At 42.7% G+C, this 24668-nt stretch overlaps 1 protein-coding gene across 3 annotated transcripts in view; it reads left to right on the plus strand.

Annotated features, from left to right (window-relative positions):
- LOC105025939 (adhesion G protein-coupled receptor A3) overlaps positions 1-24668 on the plus strand; it is a 177754-nt gene that overhangs the window by 100570 nt on the left and 52516 nt on the right. For all 3 annotated transcript variants that reach the window (XM_020047631.3, XM_013134275.4, XM_020047632.3), the window contains 2 exons: positions 16150-16357; positions 16842-17050. In XM_020047631.3, coding sequence (XP_019903190.2) covers positions 16150-16357; positions 16842-17050 — 417 coding nt within the window. The remainder of the gene's footprint in view (positions 1-16149; positions 16358-16841; positions 17051-24668) is intronic.

The following is a 24668-nucleotide window of genomic DNA, read 5'->3' on the forward strand; positions in this document are numbered from 1 at the left end:
AGACAATGTTAAACAGCATGTTTGTCTTTTCTTGCCTGGTCGTACACCTCTCGCGTGTTCCTGGAATGTCTGAAAACTGTAGCACGCCACCCGCGGATCACAGAACGAGTTACATTTCGGGCTGAAATATGACCCATCAGGGACCTTCCTCTGGGCCGGCCCTTTGAAGGTCGGTCGCTCGTTGGTTCACCGTGTGGCGGAGCTGGCCCGAACGTCGGTACCACCTCATGCCAGTCAGTCGCTCTTCTCCCTGGAACGCGTGGGCGCCCGCCTGCGGAAGGTCAGGGAGATAAGGAGAACGCTGTTCAGTCAGGGAGAGGGGGAGCTGCCACCACTATCACCTCGTCAATGAAAAGGCCTTTAAATATCAGCCGCCTATCCGCTGAGATCTGAACGGGGGGGACAACTCCCTCCCGCTTCTCCGTTCCGGTGTGAAGGCCAGTCACACAACACACACTGTCAGTGCACCGAAATTAGAGATGCTAAACTACCTGCTTGTGTGTCTCTCTCACACACATACACCTAGAGTAAGGGCCACCTGGAACATACACCTAAGTACCTATATTACACACACCCACGTGTGCACTTACATTATGTAGACACGCAATCTTTCTCTTTCTACGGATGCTAAACTACCTGATAAATGCGAAACAACACACACACACACAAACATAAGGGACACCTGGGGAAACGGCAGGAGGGGAAAACCACAAACACATAAAGGGTACCTGCATTCGTAACACACACACACCCTGAGTGTACAACATTTTATATACCTACATACAGTTGATGCAAAAACTCTTTCTGGACACAAACTAGTCTTCAGCTCTCTCTCACACACACTACTGCCACAGCCTGACACCTTAATCCGGGATCCGGGGGGAGGGGAGGCCTTGAGCAGTTTACTGGGTGAAATTTACATTTATACTGACATGGGAAAGCAGGTCTCTCCCTGGAGCGGAACCAAAGCTGGCTCTAGCCTGTCTGAAATAAGCATTTTCATGCAGATAGCAATTCCTGGGAGGCTGCAGTTTTGCAGCCCCACTTCGATGTCTTTGAGCTTCTCGTTTGAGGAAAATGTGCCACTCCCTTCGCCCAGGCGACCTGTTTTCTGTTCCCTCATGCTCTCGTCTTCATTCTCTGCCTGTAAGTGGATGCGACTTGTGGGAGCGGGGTACGCTGCACTGGCTCTTCGTCTCTTCATCCCATCGTCCGCTTTCATTGTGTCAGACGAGACACTGCCATGTCGCAGCCCAATTAGAATCTACATGGGCATTATGTTCTGATTTGTCCTTGACTAAGGAACTGTTTGCCCTCCGTTTCACCAGAACCGGCTCCCCCAGGTTTTCTCTGTGGCTTTTACCTTCTCTTTGTATCTCTCTTTATCTCTCTTTCTCCCTCTCTCCCCTTTTCTACCATTTAGCTGACCTCTTGCTCTCTGCAAAAGCTGATGAGAGAATGTCATTAAAACATGACTGCATGTCACCCAAATGGCTTTTTAAGCCTCCCCCATCTCAGTTAAGGCATAATTCGACATTCTAATGTAAATCAATGCAGAATGAGAAATGTGCTCCGCGGAGCGTGGACCAAGTGTTCCCTGCTTAAGATGAGTACACTCCTCTAAAAAACATTTTTGTTTTGCTAGCACTCGCGTGCTCAGTTGTAGGCGTACACACTGTGAACTCTCCCTCAGATAACTTCCGCATCTATTAAGAAATTGTTTGGTGAATTATAATTTTTTCTGTCTCGGCCAGCTTTAGGGAGGAGTAGGAGGGCCTCCAAAGACCAACAACGTATGTTCATTTCCGAGTAATGGGTTGAGATGGTGCCCATTTTCTCCCCCAATAATTAGTGAGTACGTAGGCTGTGTTTGATACACCAATTCAAAAGGGTGCGTTTCGGGAGAACGGTGAGTTCATGTCTGGAAACCCGGGCGGCGGTTAATTTAGAGCGGTGGGAGGTGCACTTTGGACACTGCCAAGGGGTGTGGGTGCCTTAAGGGCTCGGAAAACAAGCAGCAATGTAATGCATAATTGGTATAAAGCGGTCTTGGCTGATGTATTTAGATTAGCGGTTGAGTGGTGGCAGTTTCCTCTAGACCAGTAGTGCCAGTTGATAAAGTTACAGGTACCATCTTTTCCAGCCTGGCAAGAGGAACACAGTGGCTGGAAGCGACTAGGCGCCCTGCAGTAACTTATCAATTAAATGATAGTCTTTAGCTGGCCAGTGCAGCTCCCATCACAGCTCATAAAACAGGACATTGCAGACGCTGTATCTTAATTTGAACCAGTTTGCTACTGCAGGAATTAATATCCCTGGAGAAACCGGAAGTATATATTGTTATATAGATTTAAATTAAAGTCCCTGTGGAGTCAATTAGATTTTTATATCATCACTTTGTGTAATTAATCACTGGGTGTTTTTATCATTGGAATATTACTGGTTTGTAATTTATTTCCCTGTGCCTCTTTTGGCCCTTAAATTGATCTGATTGTGTAGTGTAGTGTAAGCTCTAGGAAAACTATTTGCAGATTTGATATGACGGTATAGGGCAGTGGTTCCCCAATCTTTCCTGGAGACCCCCAGCTGTCTCACAATGTTGTTGTGTCGTTGAACTAGCTCACTTGAATCAAGCAGACAAGGTATTGATAATTAGTTTAAGTTGATTCAGCTGTGCTACCTCTGGATCTAATCCATGGAACTAAATACTGTTTTAGAGCAAACCATTTTACGCAGCTGAACAGTTATTGGTCCATTATAATGAAATCAGCCTTGTAACGTCAAGACCTACAGTATATTTACCATCCCATCCAAACAGGCACAAATTCTGCAAATATTATATTTTTTCAAAAACTGCTTAAACAAAACTGACTTTATCATCATTTGAACTGTTTCTGGGTTTTGTCTCATCCAAAATATTTGAAAATCCAGTTTCTTACTTTGCTGGTTTCTGCAAATCTCTTTATTGTACAGGCTAATTTTTTTCTTTGTTTGGGCAAAATGTGGAAATAAAAAAACTTTAGAATAGATTTTAGGCATTAAATTAATACAACTTTGCCTTTTGTGCTGTGCAGGAATATTCAGGCAACAACAAGATGATCAAAAAAGAGGGATGGTGTGTCTCTAGGTGTGTCTCTGTGCACGCGCGCATGTGTAAAAGATACAGATGATAATGAGTTACTCCATGGGCTTGTACCCACTCTGAATCTCACCTGGCAATTTACATCTGTGGGATAAGAGTGGAAGAGTCATGGAGCTCTGTGCCTTAATGCTGCCATCCTTCTAGACTCAGTCTCCCATGGTAGGTATTGCAACGGCTGCAGTCACGGCAGGTAAAGCGGTGGGAAAGGGCAGAATGTGGGTGGGGTTTCTCTTAAACATATTTCTATATGCAAGTGAGCAGGACCCAAGATATATATCTGAGAACTCAATAATTGGTTGCTAGGGCAGAAAGGAACAGGCAGGAAAATCATTCAGCAAGATTCCGAAACTCCCAGTGTTTTCCGTCCTCGTAAAAAAGTCTCTGCGATACTCGCATTGTCGGCTAACCGTTAGATAACCGCAGCAATTAAACAGAGGTCCGGGGGAGGTTTTCTTCCGTCTTCATCCGTCAGGACAATAAAAAGTAATGGTGGAAGGACTTTATCCGTCTGAATAGCCATTTACATTAAACCTTGTTTATACCACCCGTGGTTTACGAGGTCGGCCCCGTGCCAACACTACTGAGCCCGGGAGGCCTTAAAGCGTGCACTCTCCTCTGACGCGAGCCTCTGCCAAGAGGAGGCTGTGAAGTGGCAGGGGAGGCTGGAAACAGGGCTGTCACTAACACGGCAAGCTGAAGGACTCGATTGACAGCGGCTTAGGATGGTGTTGTTAGACCACACGTGTAACAACTTGCCAAACATATCTACGGGTCCTCTGGGATCAACTCAACTGTAATCAAGTGGATTTCCAATTTACAGTGTGCCTCTGCTTTGAAATATTAATTTTTTTACATTAATGAGTTGGCACTTGATGACCTTAGTGGGCATTAGCTCAGGATTTCATCAACTGACATCAGGATCGCTCCTACCACAGTCTCAAGATATCCTAATCTAATATGGCGGTCTATTTAAGTCGGTCGGGGTACTCACTCTGTCTGCAACTCTGCTGGTAGTCTCAGCATACGGTTGCTAAACCCACCCACCACCTCAGCCTCCACTACCTTTATGCTGACAACACTATATTGTATAACACTCGTTCTTCAATGAGCACTTTGCTGTCCACCCTGCAACATACTTTGGCTTTAAAAACATCCAACGTGCCTTCGCTGGCTTCCATCCTTCGTATTAAAAACCTGGATGTGTGCTTCTTAATCAAAGCCTACCACACCCTGCTTGCCCCCAAACATCCTGGCCCTGGACGGGACTGAGTTGGTATATGTAACATTTACATGTGTTGGTATATATTGACTGTTCACTCTTATGAAATAATCATATCACCCACCTACGGTTAAATCCAACAAGCCATTCTTCAGCCAGGCTGCCATGTATACACCGGAACAAATGACCACACTGCCAATCCTCAACTATTCCAATATAGTCTTTAGGCTTGCTCTTCAATAAGTTGGATGTAATTTACCACTCTGCCATCCGGTTTGTAACGCCTGCTCCCTCAGCCACTCATCAGTGTGACCTGGTTAACTGGCCTTCCCTTTACACTCACCCCAGACTCATTGGTATCAACCTATTCATGTCACTTTTAGGTGAATGCCCACTCTACCTTAGCTCACTTCTTAACATGTAACACTTCTTATCAATTGTGTTCTGGTTGATGTCTATCACTCCAGGCACTCCTAAAGCCTATTGCTGCTTTGGTCAACACTCATTTCAGTGTAGTGCTGAACAATGACTGGAATGAGTTGCAAAAGTCCCTTTAGCTTGACGCTGTTATCTCAACTTAGTCCTGTATTTAGTGAAATTCCAGATTGAATGTCTATTTGTGCTTATACTACAGTATATATATTTACAGTTTTTATGTTATTCTGTGTCCTGTCTTGCATTCAAATGCCTTTGGTCAGGTCGTACTCAAAAAGGAGGTTCAAAACCAAATAATTACCAGGTTAAATAACATATAAATAAATAAATAAAATAAAATCGGGAACCTGCTTCATGGTCATCATTGCTAGTCCTATATCTGACCATGATCTATGACTTCAATATAGACATGAACAGGTCTCCTGCAAAAGAGATGTTATCTCAATGAGAAGAAACTGAATGAATAAAGGTTAAATGACTGTGAGGTGTAAACCAGCCTAACTTTTTGAAAATGTTCCTCTCGAGTTTTGTCAGAATGCTGCCAAAGCATTCAAGCTTTGAATAGCATTTACATAATTGTGATAAGGAATGTAGAATTGACACTCCTGCTTAAAGCGTTTAACTGTCAGACGCTAAACACATCCAACACTCAGAATGTCTTCTTCCACCGTCAATGAGGTGCCGGGTTACAACAGTGTCTCAGAGTTAAAGGTCCAGGATTGGTTTCTTTTTCTAGATCGTCCTCTAGTACCGTGCCTGTATGTTTTAGTGCCGTTCATTTCCCAGTGCTGCTGGACCAAGTCTGACTGCAGGACAAACATTGATTCGAGGGAGAGGGGGGAGGGCAAGGGAGGAAGAACGAGACTCAGTGACTAGGGGCCATGCTAATGCTTCACCGGATCGATTGAAGAGATGGGCGTATGCGTCACGGGCGCACTCCCATAAATCCTCTGTCATCCTACCTGTAGTAAAAGCTGGGGTCTTACGAATCTGGCCAAGATACCGAGGGGTGCCTTACAGAATGCCAAACAGCTGCTCTGGATCCAGCGTGGCCTAAAACTGGAATCGGGTAGCATTGAACTTGTTCAGTGTTTGAAGAAAGCTATACGAGCCTACATCCTTGGAAGAATGGCGCCCTTTTCATTTCAATCAGTCACATTTCTTCTAAAAAGCCCTTTTTACATCAGCAGTTGTCACAAACTGCTTTTACACAGCAATACCCAGCCTAAAACCCCAAAGAGCAAGCAACATTGGTTAATGCAAAGTGGCAAGGAAAAACTCCCTAGTGGAGACAAAACTTAGGAAGAGCCCTGGAGAGGAATTAATATTATACCCCAATGGGTTGTAAATGTGTATCTTCCATTTCCCATGCTGCTTTTACATAGAGAACCTGCATGTGGTTCCGAGTACAGCAGAGTTTACTGACAATGGTTGACTCTGGGAACACATGATGAATGCCCTAGGCTTCTAAAAGTGTTAGTTGGTCATTGTTGTCAGCGAGTTTGTTATCAGACAGTGATAAAGGTAGCCACCAGGCCATTCTTTGGTGCAGCCTAAGGATTAGTGCGAAATAATTAAAATATGGAAACAGGAGGCTATAAATATTAAGCACTTTTTTCTTGCTCTGATTTCAACCTGGTGAAACCTCAGTCCTTTAGAAGCATGATGTAAATTATAATTGTATAAGGTGCACCGGTTCACATGGTTTCACTTAAAGCATTAGTGCAACTACAAATCAGTGGTAGAAAAAGATCTAGCAGTTTTGTTTGGATTGTTTTACGTGGACTATTAACTTGCTGCCTAACTCATGAACTTCTTCTCGTTAACAAAATCAGTAATCAAATGGCACAGTAATTTTGCGTTTGCATCACTTAAATTCACACTGCAGAGGATAGCCATATTTTACCCAGATGTACTTTCACCCAGGTGTGTGTGTGTCTTGCGCTTGTCCATGTTTGGGGCCCTCTCTGCCGACTGCTGTCATCCAGGGTTCAGCTGGAGTCTGACATCATCAAACACTGTGACGGAACCCCAGAACCCCAGTTGTGCAATTTAGATGGGAGACAATTCATCTTATAGGCTTTGTTCTTGGGAATCATTATTATTTGTCTTCGCTACGAAGACAGCACTATCCGTCTGACTGTCATTTATTCGCCCATGTTCTAGGTATGTAGGTGCAAAGTGAGGGATTTACGAATGCCACCCCTTTCCCTGTAAGGGCTCAGAAGTGTTGGCACAGGGCCGACCTCATAAACCACGGGCGGTATAAAGGAACTGATTAAGCCTGCATGTTAACATGTAATCTGATTGCGAAAACAAACCCGGTAATTGCACTGAATTACATTACCAGCAACTACAGTATCTTAAAATGAATTTCATGAGGCCTACTTGTTGAATCTACTTGTTGAAATAACTAGGATATTTTGGTGTGTCCATTCCAAGTGTCTTTTTCAATGACATTCAAATCTGGTTTTGTTCCTGAGCAAGCCTGACCAAAAGGCAGAGACCACTACGTTTCCCTATTTATAGTTCAGATGATTGCAGACATTGACTTTCACTGCTGCATCCTGTCCCACCAGCCATCAATGATGTCCTTTGTCAACCAGCATGCTTTTTAAATATTCTAATTTAGCTCATGAATAGCAAGGTCCCTCCTCCAAGTCACCGACATCAATATTACATTTTCTACACTTTTAAGTAATGGCATTTATTTTTATCTGTCATGAGTCCTGTCTCTCCCTAACTCGTGCTCCGTTGTTCAGTGCCCCACACTGATATTGTTGAAGTCACACCATTTCCTTAACAGGTTACCATGGAGACACTTAAAGTGCTGTGTTCATAGCTCTCCGTTGCTACATTGTGGTGCCCGCATATCTCCCAAGGTATTTACTATAAACTAATACGGCCCATAGATCATGAGAAAGATGGATGAGCTAGACACATAGAGAATTGCCTGGGTGTGTCCTCCACAAACCTCTTGAGATGAACTTTGTACCTTTGAGGAAGTCCCGATCTATGATGGATGCACATGGCTGATAATTACAACACGATCGATTTGTCACTTTCAGGCCATCCCAAGTTTCTCTGTTTCGCATTTGTACAATAACCTCAAACGCTTACCTCGCTGAAATTATAGCATTTTCGGTGGCTGAGACACTTCAGTTTTAATCAGTGGACAGCCCATAAGTGAGGGCATTGTCATAAAGACCTCACACAGAGACTGAAACAGGAGCTGGAAAAGTAATTGAATGAGTCGATCTGCAGAGTACTCCGCGTGTCACAACCTTAGTCCACCTCCGAGCCCAGTCTACAAGTAAAATCTGAACGATCACAAAGACAATGTTGTATTCCCTGTCATCACATTAATATCCAGTTGAATAATGTTGTACAATTTGCTTTCTTGTGCTATTTTCTGAGGTGGGGGAGGGGTGGTAGGACAGTAGAGTATATACAGTATAATAATAAAACTGAATGGAGTATATAATATTTTGAATGCAACATTGATTCTATGACTCAAAGTATTCAAATTATTTAAGCTATGTTGCCTTGTTCTGGAATGGAGCCCAAACTCTGGTATTCATTTTTCTATAGCTTGTTCTACAATGTCTTTTTAAATTGTTTAGTTTTTTTCCTGACTGGTCAAAGCTTGTTTATTTCATGGATTTCTCTTGTCCCACTGCAGTGGACATGTATTGAGCCATATGTTCAGAACACAATAGTACAGTTAAGCCGGGAGACACAAGGGCGTTTGGTGTATGGCCAATACATCACGGATAAGGGCTCTTTCACAATTTGAAGGGCCTAGATAAGTGTGGTACATTGGCCGTGTGAAACAAACCTCTATAGTCCCTTATTAATATTATAAATTAGTTACCAAAGTAATTAAAATAGAAAATTAACAATATCATTATTATCATTATTATATTAATTATATAATATAATAATGATTGGTATCATTATTATATTATACCATCTCTGGCAATGCCCAGCTCTACTATATGGGAATAATTTTGATTTAGTTTTATCTCCGGGTGGCAGGGTGGCCTATTGCTGAAGACCCTGCCGTTCTGTCCCTGAGCAACACTGGTAGCCTTATTGGCCACCATGTTGTTGCTGTAAATTAGATTGTGTTGTCAGCATACTTACCTGGTAAAATAAAGATGAAAAAATATATAATACATAAATAAAATTAATAGTGACAGTTACGGAGTTCCCTCTTTTCTTTTTTGCCCCACAGCCAAGACTGTATGACTGAAACATAGCTGTCTAAATGCTCCTCTATATGGTCCATAACTGAATCTGGACCATATCCTATGTGCTTTGCTTTACTGCTATCTCCCTTGTCTTTTCATTTGCCCTACAGCCTCCACACTCAAATGCTGAAGGTTAAACCCAATCGTAAACTAATGGAATAGATAGATTGTACTGAACTGACTGAATGTGGAGTGACTGGATATGATTTGATTTTCTCAGGAGTTGGCCTAACAGATGCACACACTGTTGAAGCCGTATCCAAAGTTATGGCTTTATTTCACTTTGGCTAGTGTGGCGTTAGTGCACCCACTTTATCAGAGTGATAGCCAACTGTTATTACGGCAAAGTGAGCTCTCATCCATTTCTTCACAACCCTCGCCGCTGAATCAGGCTTGGAATCTGTGGGAGGAAGGGAGCTGGTATTACAGAAGCTTTTGAATAATTCCATGCAGGTTATGAACAGTATGGTGTAACCTTCTCATGTCAACCACAAGCTATGTTCACGCCCAGGGCTGGATCTGGGTGTCATGGTTATCATTTAAATACAGAGGGGTATGATATTTTTACTGACATCCTTGACAAACGTGCACACATGATTCAAATACTGAGAAACCTAAGTTTGGTCTGGAGTGTCCCCTGCCCATTTAAAAAATCTAATGGAGGATCAATATGATGTTGTCTGTGATTTGGAGACTGAGATGTTGATTTTGTGGCCAGTTAACCCTTAGTTTGTGGAGTTTGGGGGGTGGTTGTCTTGCTAAAAGAGACCATAAATCTACACAGCAATTGCAAAGTAAGAACATCTGTCAAAGTACTATTTAGCTTAAAGTTAATATGTAAAATGTGTTGCACATTAATGTTATTAATTGTTTTTCTGTTGATGGTTATACCATCAAGTCATACATTATATTGTGATATGAATTGCGTCTGTCATTTTCTCAATTGTTTAACTGCATTTTGACTGTTACATTTCATGCAGTATTTGAATTATTAATGTTGGACCATTTTTCTTCATCTTTATGAAGAGTGTGAGAAAAGTCGTACCCCACTGAAAAAATGGTTCTGAGGAAAATGGATTGCTTGACTCAATTAATTCAGCTCTATTGTGAACTGAATGAACAGTTTAGCTTTTTAACGAATCAAACAAATGACTGATTGAACAGGTTGGGGATTTAGTGAGTCGAACAAATTAAAGAATAGGTTGGTGATTTAGTGAATCAAATTAATGACTGGTTGAACAAATGACGTCTGTTATTTCTCTCTTAGGCGACAGCCTCTGTTATGCTCTCAGACACTCAATACGGCATTCGCTCCCTTCACTTTGAAATGAATATGCTTCACAGCCTTTAGTGTGGACTCTTTTCCCTTGTCGTATTAGAGAAGCATGTGTCTGTTCTGTTGAGATCTGCTGTTTCACAGAACCACACTGCAGTCTGTAAGAGAAACGCTAGTGGGGCAACAAGCCCCGTCACACCAGCTGTTTCATTGACTAGGAAAAATGATTTCATTCGAGATGCAACACTCATCTTCATTTTTAACAGTTTGTCTTTGGGTGAATACAACAAATTAAATGTTTACTGACTAAGAATCGTTATCTCACTACAGGTACAGTAACCTCTTTATATTTAATAAAAACATTTTTGATTAACTACACAAAACATTTACTTCATATCTAAATGCGTGGAAAAGTTGTTTCATAGTGCACCTTTTCCGAAAACATTGAAAAATTGTGAAAGATTGTTCTCAGTTGGTTAAGATTGTGTAAAGACCAAGCAGCCACACCAAAGAGTTTGCAAACCCAGAGACACCATGTTATAAGACTTCCTGGAACACAGGTAGGCAGACTCAACAGACCAGATAGGTTTGGGAGTCAATGTGAGAAGTGAACAGCATGTTCTTTGTTGTTATACTTTCTTGAAGTCTAAATGCGCAAAAACAGATTCAAGCTGTTGTTTTCAGAAGCTGAAACTGTCATTACTAAAACCATGTTTAAATGACAAATGGATACTAACATATTTGTGACCCCCCAAAAACTTGAAAGGACTGACATTTATTTGACAATGTGCACTTGCGCAGGTTGCCTTGACACTACTGTTACATCACTTCTGTGTTTCTGCGTGTGGGATGTGCTAACTAAAGTCGCCATTACATTGCTTACAAGTGTGATCTGGGAATTCTATAAGAGAAGCAGTTCTTGTGTATCTTCACAATAAATCCGTCTTTGGCCACGGTGCTGTTACCACAGAGCCTGTTGTATTTCCTGCCTAGCTTCAGTCTGCTCTCGTGTCTGGTTGTCATAGCAACCTTGTAGCCTGTTTAATTTCCTCACAGCACAACACAGAACACAACTGTAATGGTAAAGAGACATTTAAGCTTCAAACATGCTAATCATTTAGAAAGAATTATGACGTTTTTGATCTAGAGTCATACCCAATCCCCCTACAGTCTTAACACTTGCTAGAAAGCGTTCCTAAGAAAGAAAGCTTGTGTTCTTATTAGGCTGCATGTAAGAAAATGATCTTATCAGTAACCATATTGTGTGCCTGTAGTCTTTCAGAAATAAATGCACACACCCTCACCAATGAATACACCAGTGAATATGCACAATGATGCATATTATCTCACTCACAATTGGCTCTGGCTAAAATGAGGATGAGTCACTGCTCGTTTGAACTGTCTGGTTCTTTGTCGATCAGCCCTTGGTAACCAATGAGAAGAGGAAATGTTCTCCTAAGATTGACATTGCGGGAGATGAGTACCAACTGGCTGTGAAATATAAATCGCCGCTCCTCTAGTTTGTTGTCTGATGGTGGCGGTGGCAAGCTGGGCTTATGCATAGAGACACCTGATCATGTCAAGTTGCAGAACTGCGCTGTGAATCCGTATTTATTTTCATGGCACTTTAGCTTTACATGAATTTGAGTGATCCCATTACATGGTAGAGCTCATACAGACAGCCCGACACCTATCTCCTGTTGCTTTCCCGTTGACATCAATACGACCGAGTCATGTTTTCTCTCACCTCCTTGTAAATACATTTTACGGCTGTAATCGTTTGTTCGGCCTCTCGGGGGGGTAACAGAGATGGCTGACATCCCTTCCGTGGACCTGAGGGCAGTGGCAGCATTAGGTTTGAGCACGGTCGGATCGTCATATTGACTTGGTGTCCCCCTGTCCACTGTGGGCTCAGACGGGTCAACCATCCACCCAGCCGATACCACGGCCTTGGATCAAGCTGTGCGTCTGTGTGAGCGTGTAGGCCAGTGTGGGCATAGTCTGCATACGCACATACAACCATATCCTTGTAGGCAGCCCACGACAGTCAACCTTGAGGGAATTGAAAGGGACTGCTGGCGTTTGCTGGTAAGAACAGAAAATAACAAAGCAAAAGAAGCATGCGCTGTGCTGTCTGAGCTGTAGTCTGGATTAGAGTCATATATGCTCACCTAAAGGATTATTAGGAACACCATGCTAATACTGTGTTTGACCCCCTTTCACCTTCAGAAATGCCTTAATTCTATGTGGCATTGATTCAACAAGGTGCTGAAAGCATTCTTTAGAAATGTTGGCCCATATTGATAGGATAGCATCTTGCAGTTGATGGAGATTTGTGGGATGCACATCCAGGGCACGAAGCTCCCGTTCCACCACATCCCAAAGATGCTCTATTGGGTTGAGATCTGGTGACTGTGGGGGCCATTTCAGTACAGTGAACTCATTGTCATGTTCAAGAAACCAATTTGAAATGATTTGAGCTTTGTGACATGGTGCATTATCCTGCTGGAAGTAGCCATCAGAGGATGGGTACATGGTGGTCATAAAGGGATGGACATGGTCAGAAACAATGCTCAGGTAGGCCGTGGCATTTAAACGATGCCCAATTGGCACTAAGGGGCCTAAAGTGTGCCAAGAAAACATCCCCCACACCATTACACCACCACCAACAGCCTGCACAGTGGAAACAAGGCATGATGGATCCATGTTCTCATTCCGGTCCGTCTGGCACCAACAACCATGCCACGCTCAAAATTGCTTAAATCACCTTTCATTCCCATTCTGACATTCAGTTTGGAGTTCAGGAGATTGTCTTGACCAGGACCACACCCCTAAATGCATTGAAGCAACTGCCATGTGATTGGTTGATTAGATAATTGCATTAATGAGAAATTGAACAGGTGTTCCTAATAATCCTTTAGGTGAGTGTATATACATATAGTATAGTACAGACAAACACAAGTGTATATATAGATGTGAGCTTGGAGTGATGTTGTGGTTGTCATTTTGTAAGGCTATTGCATACCATATTCCAGAAATGGGAGTGTCTAAGCAGGACTGCACCAACCCTATACCTGGAGATCTACTGTCCTGAAGGTTTTTTCTCCAGCTCTAATTAAAGCACACCGGATTCTAATAAATAGCTGGATGAAAAGCTTAATCGGGTTAGTCACTATTGGGAATGAAGAGAGAACCTACAGGACAGTAGATCTCCAGGAACCGGGTTGGGCAGCCCTGGTCAAAGGGAAAGGTAATGTATTGGTGCCCAGCTGTATCAGATCTAAAGTGTAAAGTCCCAAGAAAGTTACTCATGGCGATTGTAGCCAAGCTAAGTTCATGGGCCATTCTGGAAGGGCTTTCAGTATTGGTTAATAAAGAAAGTCTGTATGCATGCAGCAGACCACACACTTTCTCGGCTGTATCTCCCTTTGTACATACTGGTAGGATGGAAGATGCAGAGAACAGGCATGCCAGGTAGCATTTCATTGCAGTGTTATAGTATTTGAAACAATCTTTCAGCTGACATCATCGTTTGAGATGCCTGAAAAACAACTCCCTAAATGCACCTAAAGGATTATTAGGACCACACCCCTAAATGCATTGAAGCAACTGCCATGTGATTGGTTGATTAGATAATTGCATTAATGAGAAATTGAACAGGTGTTCCTAATAATCCTTTAGGTGAGTGTATATACATATAGTATAGTACAGACAAACACAAGTGTATATATAGATTTGAGCTTGGAGTGATGTTGTGGTTGTCATTTTGTAAGGCTATTGCATACCATATTCCAGAAATGGGAGTGTCTAAGCAGGACTGCGCCAACCCTGTACCTGGAGATCTACTGTCCTGAAGGTTTTTTCTCCAGCTCTAATTAAAGCACACCGGATTCTAATAAATAGCTGGATGAAAAGCTTAATCGGGTTAGTCACTATTGGGAATGAAGAGAGAACCTACAGGACAGTAGATCTCCAGGAACCGGGTTGGGCAGCCCTGGTCAAAGGGAAAGGTAATGTATTGGTGCCCAGCTGTATCAGATCTGAAGTGTAAAGTCCCAAGAAAGTTACTGGAAGGACTTTCAGTATTGGTTAATAAAGAAAGTCTGTGTGCATGCAGCAGACCACACACTTTCTCGGCTGTATCTCCCTTTGTACATACTGGTAGGATGGAAGATGCAGAGAACAGGCATGCCAGGTACCATTTCATTGCAGTGTTATAGTATTTGAAACAATCTTTCAGCTGACATCATCGTTTGAGATGCCTGAAAAACAACTCCAATTGGGAATGCTGATCTCAGATCAGTCGAGTCCACATCCCCAGGCCATGCCTTCGAGATCCCAGTGTATGCTTCATGTGTACCTAACAACGTCAGCGATCAAATCGACTCTGACGTCGACTGGGGATGCCTCTGTCCCAGAGCTTCAGAAAACTAGACATACCTGCCTAAGCCTTTGTGGAGGGAAACCATGCAACATAGACGTCAAGGTAGATATTCGTCTCTCTCAGCAGGATCAGAATCAATAGCCTTTTAAGTGTGAGTCAATGCAGAAACGAATAGCTAACAATCCTGGGCCGTAAAAGAGCACATGTTGGTTATAAAGTGGAGAGAAGGAACTTGAGTATTCTTCCGGGCCACGTCACTTTAACAGATTGGATACCACACTGACTAGTTGCCACACTGGCATAGGAGAACCATTCCTTGCAAGAGAACTGGATGATACATTAATATGTTGTATCCATTACTCACAATGTATTTGAATTGGAAATAGATATAGCAATAGATATAGACTTGGCAGTCACTTCTAACTGAAACGACTCAGAGTAAAACTTGCACAAACTTTTGATGTATGGGTGGTCCCAGGAATTGAACACAGTTTGAAAGATATGCTTTACTGGCTGAGCTGGAGAGTTGCACAATAGTAATGAATCCCGGCATCGGTGTGGACAGAGAAAATTAGGAAAAGGTTCATCGGTCTCTGTTTCAGCAACACAGAGAACTCCAGTCTTTCACTTGCCTGGGCTAATGGGTAATGTCAGGCCTCTTTGACTTCACATCTATAACTGGCCCCACGCTACTCCTGCATAGATGTTTTAAATCTTTTTATTATGTTGCTGAATCATGGTTTCACTGTTGGTCATTCTCCCTAACATGACTAGGTATATCTTGTACTGGAGTAGAATCACATTTACCATGCAAAAATGTGCCTCTATGTTGCAATAAAAATATTTATTGGATATGTATCAGCTAAACATGAATCAGAGCGCTTATGTCTGAGCTTCATTCTCACTTTCTCCTCAGCTGTTGACTGTTGCACATTGGGTACCTTTTATATGATTAGACTTGAACTCAGATATGTTGAAAGAGTGCTTGCTCTGGGTCGGGTCCCCCTAAGTGCACTCAATCCACCCTGCCTTCACCCAACAATGACTACTCTTTCAGGAACTGTCTGCCCCTCCCACAACTCAACACATGTCATTTTAGTGGTTTCCATTGTGTTTAATAGCTGTAAGGGGAGATAAAGTGAGGCTGATTGTCTCTTTAAATCAACGCTGCAGTGTTGATGTGCCCTCCAGCTGAGATGGTGAGATCCATTTCCACCTCTGCGGCAGGGAGCCTGACCAAATAGGCGCATGAGAGCGCTTTAGATGTAGCCTGCACCGAGTCAAACCCATTCCCATGGTTACTAGTGCTCTTTGATCGCTTCCAATCATGGAGAAGGCATTTGTCAATCTTACTATTCTGGCGTGATAATTCTTTTTAGCCCATCTCTAGCGAATGGAATTATTGAATTTACATTTTGTCCTTTTTTATTCCATCCGCAGAACTCCGTGGCAGTCGCCTCAATCCATTTGCTGCTGGCTGGTACGCCTAACCCTTCTGCGTTGCAATCTGTTGATAACTCGACTTGCAAGCTGCAGTTTATTGTCTTTCGAAATGGGAAACTCTTTCCTTGCACAGGGAATTCGTCAAATCTTGCAGATGATGGAAAACGTAGGAGCGTTTCGACACCAGTTGCTTTCACCAAATTAGGTAAGGGGAAATGCATGCATTTTATCATCATGACTCTGATGTCAACGCAGTCTACAATTATGATCTGCTGTCGACAAATAGAAGGACACGCACATGAATACAAAATGGGGAAAAAGTGCGCAGCTTATAGAGATTTGATCCATATTGCATACTTTGTACAAAAACAGCTACACACTTATAGCGCTTACACATAGGTTAAGTCATATCATAGTTTAAATGTTTTTGTATGCGTGTTATTTTCTTGTCAGTCTAGACATTTTTTCCGTTACATTCTCATTATGGTTTCTGTGACCATTTTTAACTTGTAACATAAATATGTAAACGAAAGAAAATATTAATAATAATTGACGGCTGTTTGACAACAGTTAACATGAATGTGTGGTGTGTTTTGGCTGTGTATGTGTATGTCCATGTCTCTTGGATGTATTAGCACTTAAAGACTTTCCACTTGGTTTCCCATATGTAATGTGTTGCTTTCTTGCAGATGGGTGCAGCTTCGGGAGCGCGGTACACTCGGTAACCATCGCTCTCAGGCACTTTGCGCTGGGTGTAGACCCCACCGCAGCCTATTGGGATTTTGACCTGCTAGATGGGCACGGTGGCTGGCGGGCAGAGGGGTGCCACATAACAGGCTCCGCGGGCAACACGACCACCATTCATTGCACTCATCACAATAACTTTGCGGTGCTGATGGTGAGTACAGAAGTCTCCTTATTCCAGTATCCTCTCACTGGACACCTTGTCCCCGGCTTTCTCTGGGCTTGTTGCTTGTAATGAATCAAATTCATCATTTTGCACAAAGGAGTAGTCACGTGCCCAGTCACTTCGTGCTATAAGGGACCTTTCGAAATCGTGCATTATTGTTGTAGCCTGCCCCTGAGAGGAAAATGTAATGGAGATGTGCGCAATGGAGCTATAGCTGAGGATTGTATTACTCGTTTGTTCTACATTTTGGAAATACGAAGTTGGTTGGCTTGTCTGCCACCTCTGCTAAAGGGAGTACGGCAGCTCAAATCGAAACCATGCTCTATAGAACGAGCGCCTTTTCAGTATTCGCCTGCGAGCGCAAGTGGTGTACTAATTGGTTGCAACCTTCTTCCATCGAAATGTTCGATTGTTGCACGGCATTATTGAATCTATCTTGCTCAAGTTGGTCGTGGTGTCGTCGCGGTGTGTATTTTCGAATACCTTCTCTTGTCGACGTCCCCTATTAAAATTGATTTCATGTGGATAATACCGACAGCGCAATGGCATCGCATCGCCCAGTTGTTCCGTAGTGCCTCTGCGCCTAGTCCGCGTTTGGACGGACAGAAATCCTCCGGATGTTTACCGAAGAGTGGGATTCGCTAGATTGGGAGGTTAGTCCTTACAGTGCATGGAAGTGATGTTTTGTGGAATGTCTGTGTTTTCCATTCTAGAATGTATCTGCATATTATATGAGACGATTTAATTTTATTCTCAGTCACGTAAAGAAATAAGCCGGTTTGAAAAGCAAGAATGAGAGTTAGCGGTGAGAGAGCCGGGAAAAGCGGCATAGTGAGAGCAAGAGGTGGCGTGCATGGAATACCAAGCTGTTGTCAGATAGAGCGCAGATGTCAGTTTGTCATTGCATGGGCCTGTGGCAATGAATGTGTTTTAATATACAACCTAGAGTAGACGCTTTTCGCTGCGCTTGACGGCGCACGGTTATTGGGTATGTGGTGGTTGTCTTGTCAGCGCACAAGCAAAGTGAGATTGCGAAGCAATTTAGTGAATAGACCTGACAACTGATTAATGATTTGAACTTCAGGGCACGTCAAATGGAACTGCTGGTTGTGGTGGGTGGGTAGTGTCTGCGGTTTGGTTTCTCAAACGAGAGCGGATTATTTTATTCGAGTGTTTGCGCCGGAGACCGCGCGCGCTTTACTAATGCAGTCACCACACCCGCAGTATTCTCTGCAGTGCCCGAGAAATGGACCCTTATTTACGGACTCGTGACATCACTCTCATTTCGCTACTATCTCGGTTGCAGTATGATTTTCCCGGCTGTGTTTAACCGAACCTGTTGCATCATCTCCTCACGGCATAGCTGGAACTCTTCTTGTCATGCGTTGCCTATAGCACCATGTATTATCTTGTAACCTGTTATAAGCTGAAATGACTGACTCTTGCAGTGCCATTAAAGCAGGTTCAGACCAACTTGATGTAGACAATGAAACACCAGATGTAGTGATCTCAACAAGTTGTTGAGTAAACTCAAGCCAAACACCATCTGTTATAGCGTTCCAATATAATATTAAAAAGATGCACTGCAGAAAAACAAAGCATTTATTTTAGAAATGGGGTCAGTTTTTGTGGCTTTAGCTTTATGCCCTTAGCTTTCCTATAACTGTGCAGCACACTGTTTTATCACATGACACAGTATCAATCTTTGAAGTGACCCACTGAATGCATCTTGAAAAACTATGGCCAGCGTGATACAGTTCTATGGAATCTCCTCAAATGAGTGTGACACAGTGAAATCTATACTAGGCTCAACAAACAACAGGATACATTTACAAGAGACCCTGTCCCCAAATAGTTCTGCCTATTACAAAAGAGAGAACAAAATCAAATTTCCTGCAAGGCCCACTATAATTCTCCAAGAATAGTAATGTTGGACATTCTCATTCAGCACTTTGGGGCTTGGAAGGAGATGATTAGTCTACATATAGTGGCACAGACCAGTACAATTGTCCCTTGAGATTGGTATGCAGTTATGGTTTGTTAAGATACAAGTGATTCAATGAAATGCTTTTGACAGGGCTAAGGAAAGCTCACTATATAGTCTGTAACGTAGGGAGACCGTGAACCATAATTCTACAGGAAATGAAGAAGCATCACCTTTTTTCTGTCTGGTTTAGCTCTTGGATAGGAAGAGGATTAGCACAGAGATGTGGATATAGATCTGAATAACATTAGATATTATCTTCATGATAACCTTTTGGTAAGGAAGAGGCACCGGGCGATGGTGAAATTACGAGAAATCATTTCCAAAGGACATTATAATCTAGTAACTGGTATTGGGTCTCCTTAAAGAACAGGCGGTGTGCTCTCTTGCTATGCTGACTGTTGCGTCACAGAGGCACCACGAGCCACAGATCGGAGACACGGTTACTCAATGTTTTTCATGCTCCAGCACCACGGACAGCTCCAGCTCTTCCCTTGCCCAGACTAGCCTGCCTGTCTCCACCAGGCCAGGCGCATCTCTGGGGTCCAAGGCTAACCAATTCATTTACAGCATCCTGATTGTTCATCTTCATCAGTAACCGAACCTTGCTTCCCCCTTTAGCCTGTGTACCGTCCTCGCTTCCAGACGCGCTGTTGATTCTGGATCAGTCTTTAAACGTGCACTGTGGTCTCGGCAGACATGTTCCTCTGTGTGATTGCTCCACTGCTCCGGCCTGTTTGATATGCAAGGACAGACCTTTACAGAGAGCGGAATGCCGGGGGAGAAGCTGACTTTGTCGGTATCCAATCATGACAAAAGGCTCCAAATCCATAAGCCAATGGGAGACTGTCTATTCGGACGTGTATTTGGCTAGCCTGTAGGGCAGACTGACTGTGTGGTGCAGAGCCGGCACAGGAGGAGGGGGATAAATGCTTCGGCAAGGCAATTAGACTGACTTCTTTGTGAACAACACGAGGCAGGTGAGCCGTGGGCCTCTACATTCCAGAATACGCACATGCACACGCTCGTGTCAGTGTCAGGGTTTGTTATGACGACGGAGGGCAAGGGCAAACACTGGCGATCTGGGATCCACTCGCCCATGTTTACCTTTGACCCCGGGTCCAGCCGACCTCATTGTGGAGATGGGCATGGAAGGAGAAAAGCGACACATCTTCATCCATGCACGTGTAGGTGATCAGAATCCCTCCACCTTGTGGATTTCTGAATGAGAGGCTCATTCCGTCTGCTCTGCCAAAACCTGGAATCAATTCTCCTTTCATACTGCCAACGAGGAGATTTGCAATATTGTTTTTTGTGCTGCTCGAGGACACTGGGGCATTAATGAACCTTTTGATTCGAAGGTTCTCGGCTGCTCCCTCAATCGGAAACAAAACCATTTTTAGACTATTATGAAAACAGGATCTCAGGTTCATTTCTGTCTTTTCACCCAAAGCTGGCGAGTTGATTGTGGTGTGTCCTAGAAAGGTGTGGCGTCTTGCTCTGGCATTCACCTGGGCCAAAAGTTTTTCCTCCCCACACGGCATGAATGGTCGAGGAGTCCTTCCTTGTCACATAGTCAGCCAAACTCCTGGCCTCTTAGTGATCCTGATAAACAAGGAGCTCTGTTCTCCGATCCGGCATTCATTTAAATAGCCACCATTATTTTAGGCCATTCTACCAGTCAGTAATACGCACTTCCACAGCATATTGCAGCTGGCCAATCATTTGGCGTGTGATGCAGATTGTTTTCGCCCTGAATAATGAGTTCTGACTGCACGGCTTGCCGTTAATGTGAAACCATCAACAGTTTTTGCTGGGGCTTTGCTGTAGTCAGCCAATCGTGATGGGGCTTCTTTTTTCCCTGATGCAACACATTAGATTGGATGAGAAAGCCTCCCATATTTGATCCTCCCATCTCTGAGTTACAAACGGCATAACTTATTGTTATTCAAATGATTGTTGCTCCCCATCCATGGCTAAGTATATGAAAGATTATAATAGTGCTGCTTCTGGCAAGAAGGAGGTTTCCAGTTAATATGTCACAGTGTACACAATCGTAGACACAGTTCTCCAAAGAATGTAAGTGGCCTGTTCCATGGCTTTAGAGTTTTTAAGTTGTTTTTAGAAAGCGACTGATTCATTTGGCAGCTAAGCAGAAACCAGGTTTTATGGACAACACAGTTGCATTCAATTCAATTGTAAAACTGTCCATGCTGACAAACTCTGTTTTATTAATGATAATGGTGTTGTTGGATTTAACAGTGCTACAGTTCAGTTGGCTAGGAAAGGCCTAAATTAGAGGTACTATTTAGCGTGTCTTCTTGTATGAAAAGACTCACTCGCTCAAACACATTTCAGGAACATGGTTGACGAGACGATAACGTATTCAAGTTACCGATCAGACAATGAATAAATCTACAATTACATTGATGATTTTTAAATACTCCATAATAGAATCCCATGTTAAAATGTCAGTGGTGAGTATAAATACTTCCCATGTTAAAATGTCAGTGGTGAGTATAAATACTTCCTACAAGAATCCAATGTTACAATATTAACAGCGGTGAGTATAAATACTCCATACAAGAATCCAATGTTACGATATTAACATGTCAGCTGGTCTCAGCGATGTTGAGATAAGTGAAAGAGGCTCTAGCAAAGCTCCTAATCAACTGTTCCCCAGATGCAGTCCTACTGGCCATGCCCCTTGACCCCTCTTCCATCCCAGAAAGCGCCCATGTCAGAACGAGGACATTCAATTGGGCCCCAGAATGGCTGTTCTTGGTATTATATGGTAGTGGCTTGACATGGTAGGGGTACTATATTTGGTCATCGATAACAGAAGGTACAGAAGAATAGGGCTGTATTCATAATAATATTAATAACTGGACAGGATCGGTTCTTTTGGAGCACCACTAGCAGTCTGGCTAGAGGCTGTGGGGAAAAGGAAGGTCTTACTGTTTCACAGTTACAGTTTATCCATTATCATCTTGTTTTCTGAAGGAATAGTGAATTGTTTATGACACAGCAATGCCTTCTCGTTAGATAATTTTATAAACAAGGAAAATGAATTGAGAAATAACCGTGATGAAATGTACAGGAGGAATAATGGAGATTATTTTGGCCTGATTAATACAGAATTATACTTGCAATTAAACCTGCACAGCAATGTACGTACAATGTCTTGGCATTAGGTTCTGCTCTTCTGGGGTAACTCACTACCGTCACATTGTGTATACGATTCTACCAACAATAACATCACACCATAATATTATTTATAGCAATCCCCATAGGTGATGAGCAAAATACACAGTACCGATCCCCCCATAAAAGCAAACCAACCATGTGGAGCCAGGTGTGGTGGCTGGATTTGCACCCACATCCTATTACATCCATCTGCATATCAGACTGAGTGAGTAACCTGATGATTTAATAAACAAGTATTACATTTGATATTCTGATAGGAACGATCTGCCATCAGTAGATGCTTCTTTGGCCATTACCACTCAGGTATCCTGGCTCAACTGGCTATGCTAAAAAAGAAAGGAAGGGGTCAAGGGGTAGGTTGAAGGACTATTTGGTCTTGTAACAAGGACGCGCGTGGAGGACGCGCGCCGCCCCTCCCGACGTGGTGTTCGGCGCGCGTCATCGCCGGCCTTCTAGCCACGCCGCTCCTCCTCCCACAGCACTGTCATGTCTTGTTATTGCACACACCTGGTGTCCATTCCCTCATTAGATCGCATATATAAGTTCCTGTGTTTCCGGGTGTCTTTGTGTGGTATTGTTCTATGACCTTTGACTGTACCGGAGAGTACGTTTGCACGCTTGTGCGCTTTGTTTGCACGCCATTTTTCTCTGTGTGTTAATACAAAGAAATGTTAATCGCCTCCCTGCATTTGGCTCGCTTTTTTGTTACGCACTCCACTACACACACCTCGTGACAGGTCTGTTTTAGCACGAGTTTCAATGACTGCATATACAGACAGTCGTTTCCAACTCATTCCGTATTTCCAAGGATGGAACGTTGGATATAGAAGTGGGTGGGGAGCAGCCCAGTGGGTGTCTGGGTGTACGCCATTAGAACAGGTTTGCTACATAATGCATTTCCTGCAATTCTACAAAACTTAATAGTTATATTTAGAACAGAAGAACAGCAAGAAAATCATCAAAATGTTCTTGCAGATTTGCCCAAAGCCTACCGTATTTACAACCAAAGTACTGTAACAGTTTTGTTTTAGGCACAGCAAAAATCTTAAATGCGATGGTTTAAATTATGAGACCAGAGGCATAGACAAGGTTTTCCAAGGTGTCTTTTAGAGGAGTGTAGCTTTTTTCTCCTTTCTTTTAACAGTGGATATAAGCACAAAATGATCACCAGTACAATGTGCTGTGAAACAAAACCGACTGATACCGGTCCGGAATAAACAAAACGAAGCAATAGCTTCAAGCAATAGAGATCACTAAGCTATACCGTACTTCCTTTAACTTTTGGAACTAGAAGTACACAAACTAAAAGCCTAGAGAGGACTAGGCAATTCTTAAGAGTTGGTTAAACGCCCAGGCTGTGTCGTTTTTGTCCTCTCCCCATAGCTGCTCCAAACCGTGACCCCAGCCTGAGGTTGCTTAAGTATGGTAGAGACAAGACAGTCGTTAGTGAACACAGGTGAATCATAGTAAATCTACCCTACTCCCCCTCCTCCCGTTCCTCAAATCCACAGGATGCCGTTTCCTCACAGTACTTGGAAAAAGAGAATAGAGGATCTTAGTAGAAATACCTTTGCCCTTATTTGTTGTGAATAAAGTAACAATAACTTTATTTTCAAGGTATTTTTGCTGTTTACTATCAAACACAATTTTTATTCTTAGAAATTACTGAAAAGAGACAGTGGCTTTAATTTACTTTACTTTAATTTACTTATCAAAATTCACCTCAGTTCCATAACAGTTGCCTGACCATGCTAGGACCGCTGTCACTATCTCATTCTGCAACGATGACAAAGAATAACCTTTGTTTAATGTATATTTGCCTTAACAGTGAAGGCTAAATACCCCATTTCACAACATACAGTAAAATAAGTACTTTAGAGACAATATGATAAGTTGAAATGACAAGCTGCTCATTTTTTTAGTAAACAACTTTTGGATGTGGAAGAGAGAAATATAACCAAATCTCAAATGCAAAGACAGAATTGTAGATGTAAGATTGATAGTGAGGTAAACTTAATGGAACGCCACCCAAAACATGAATGTCCATATTTGACCACTAGCAAAATAAGCTTACGCTTAGGCTATTATTTGACTCAAATGTATGTTACAGTTGTCACAAATCTACAGCATTAAAGCTAAAACCACTACCAAAATTTCTGCATCCCATCTGTGCTATCGCCTTAAAGTAGAATACCGTGGGTGTTAGCTGTCGATTTTTCTCAACCTGAAAATGTCTAAATTTTAGAGCCAAATACAGTCAGAATTGGACTTCTATGCGCCTGTTTACAAAAAAATAATTTGACCGTATGCCAATGAGAGGGTCCATCTTGTCACCAATGGTCTGCATTCCACTGACCACCTCTTTACAACATGTATGTTCTATGAATAATTAACAGGGTGGTTTAAATCTGGAAT

This window comes from Esox lucius, chromosome 6 (genome assembly GCF_011004845.1).
Source record: "Esox lucius isolate fEsoLuc1 chromosome 6, fEsoLuc1.pri, whole genome shotgun sequence".
NCBI lineage: Eukaryota > Metazoa > Chordata > Actinopteri > Esociformes > Esocidae > Esox > Esox lucius.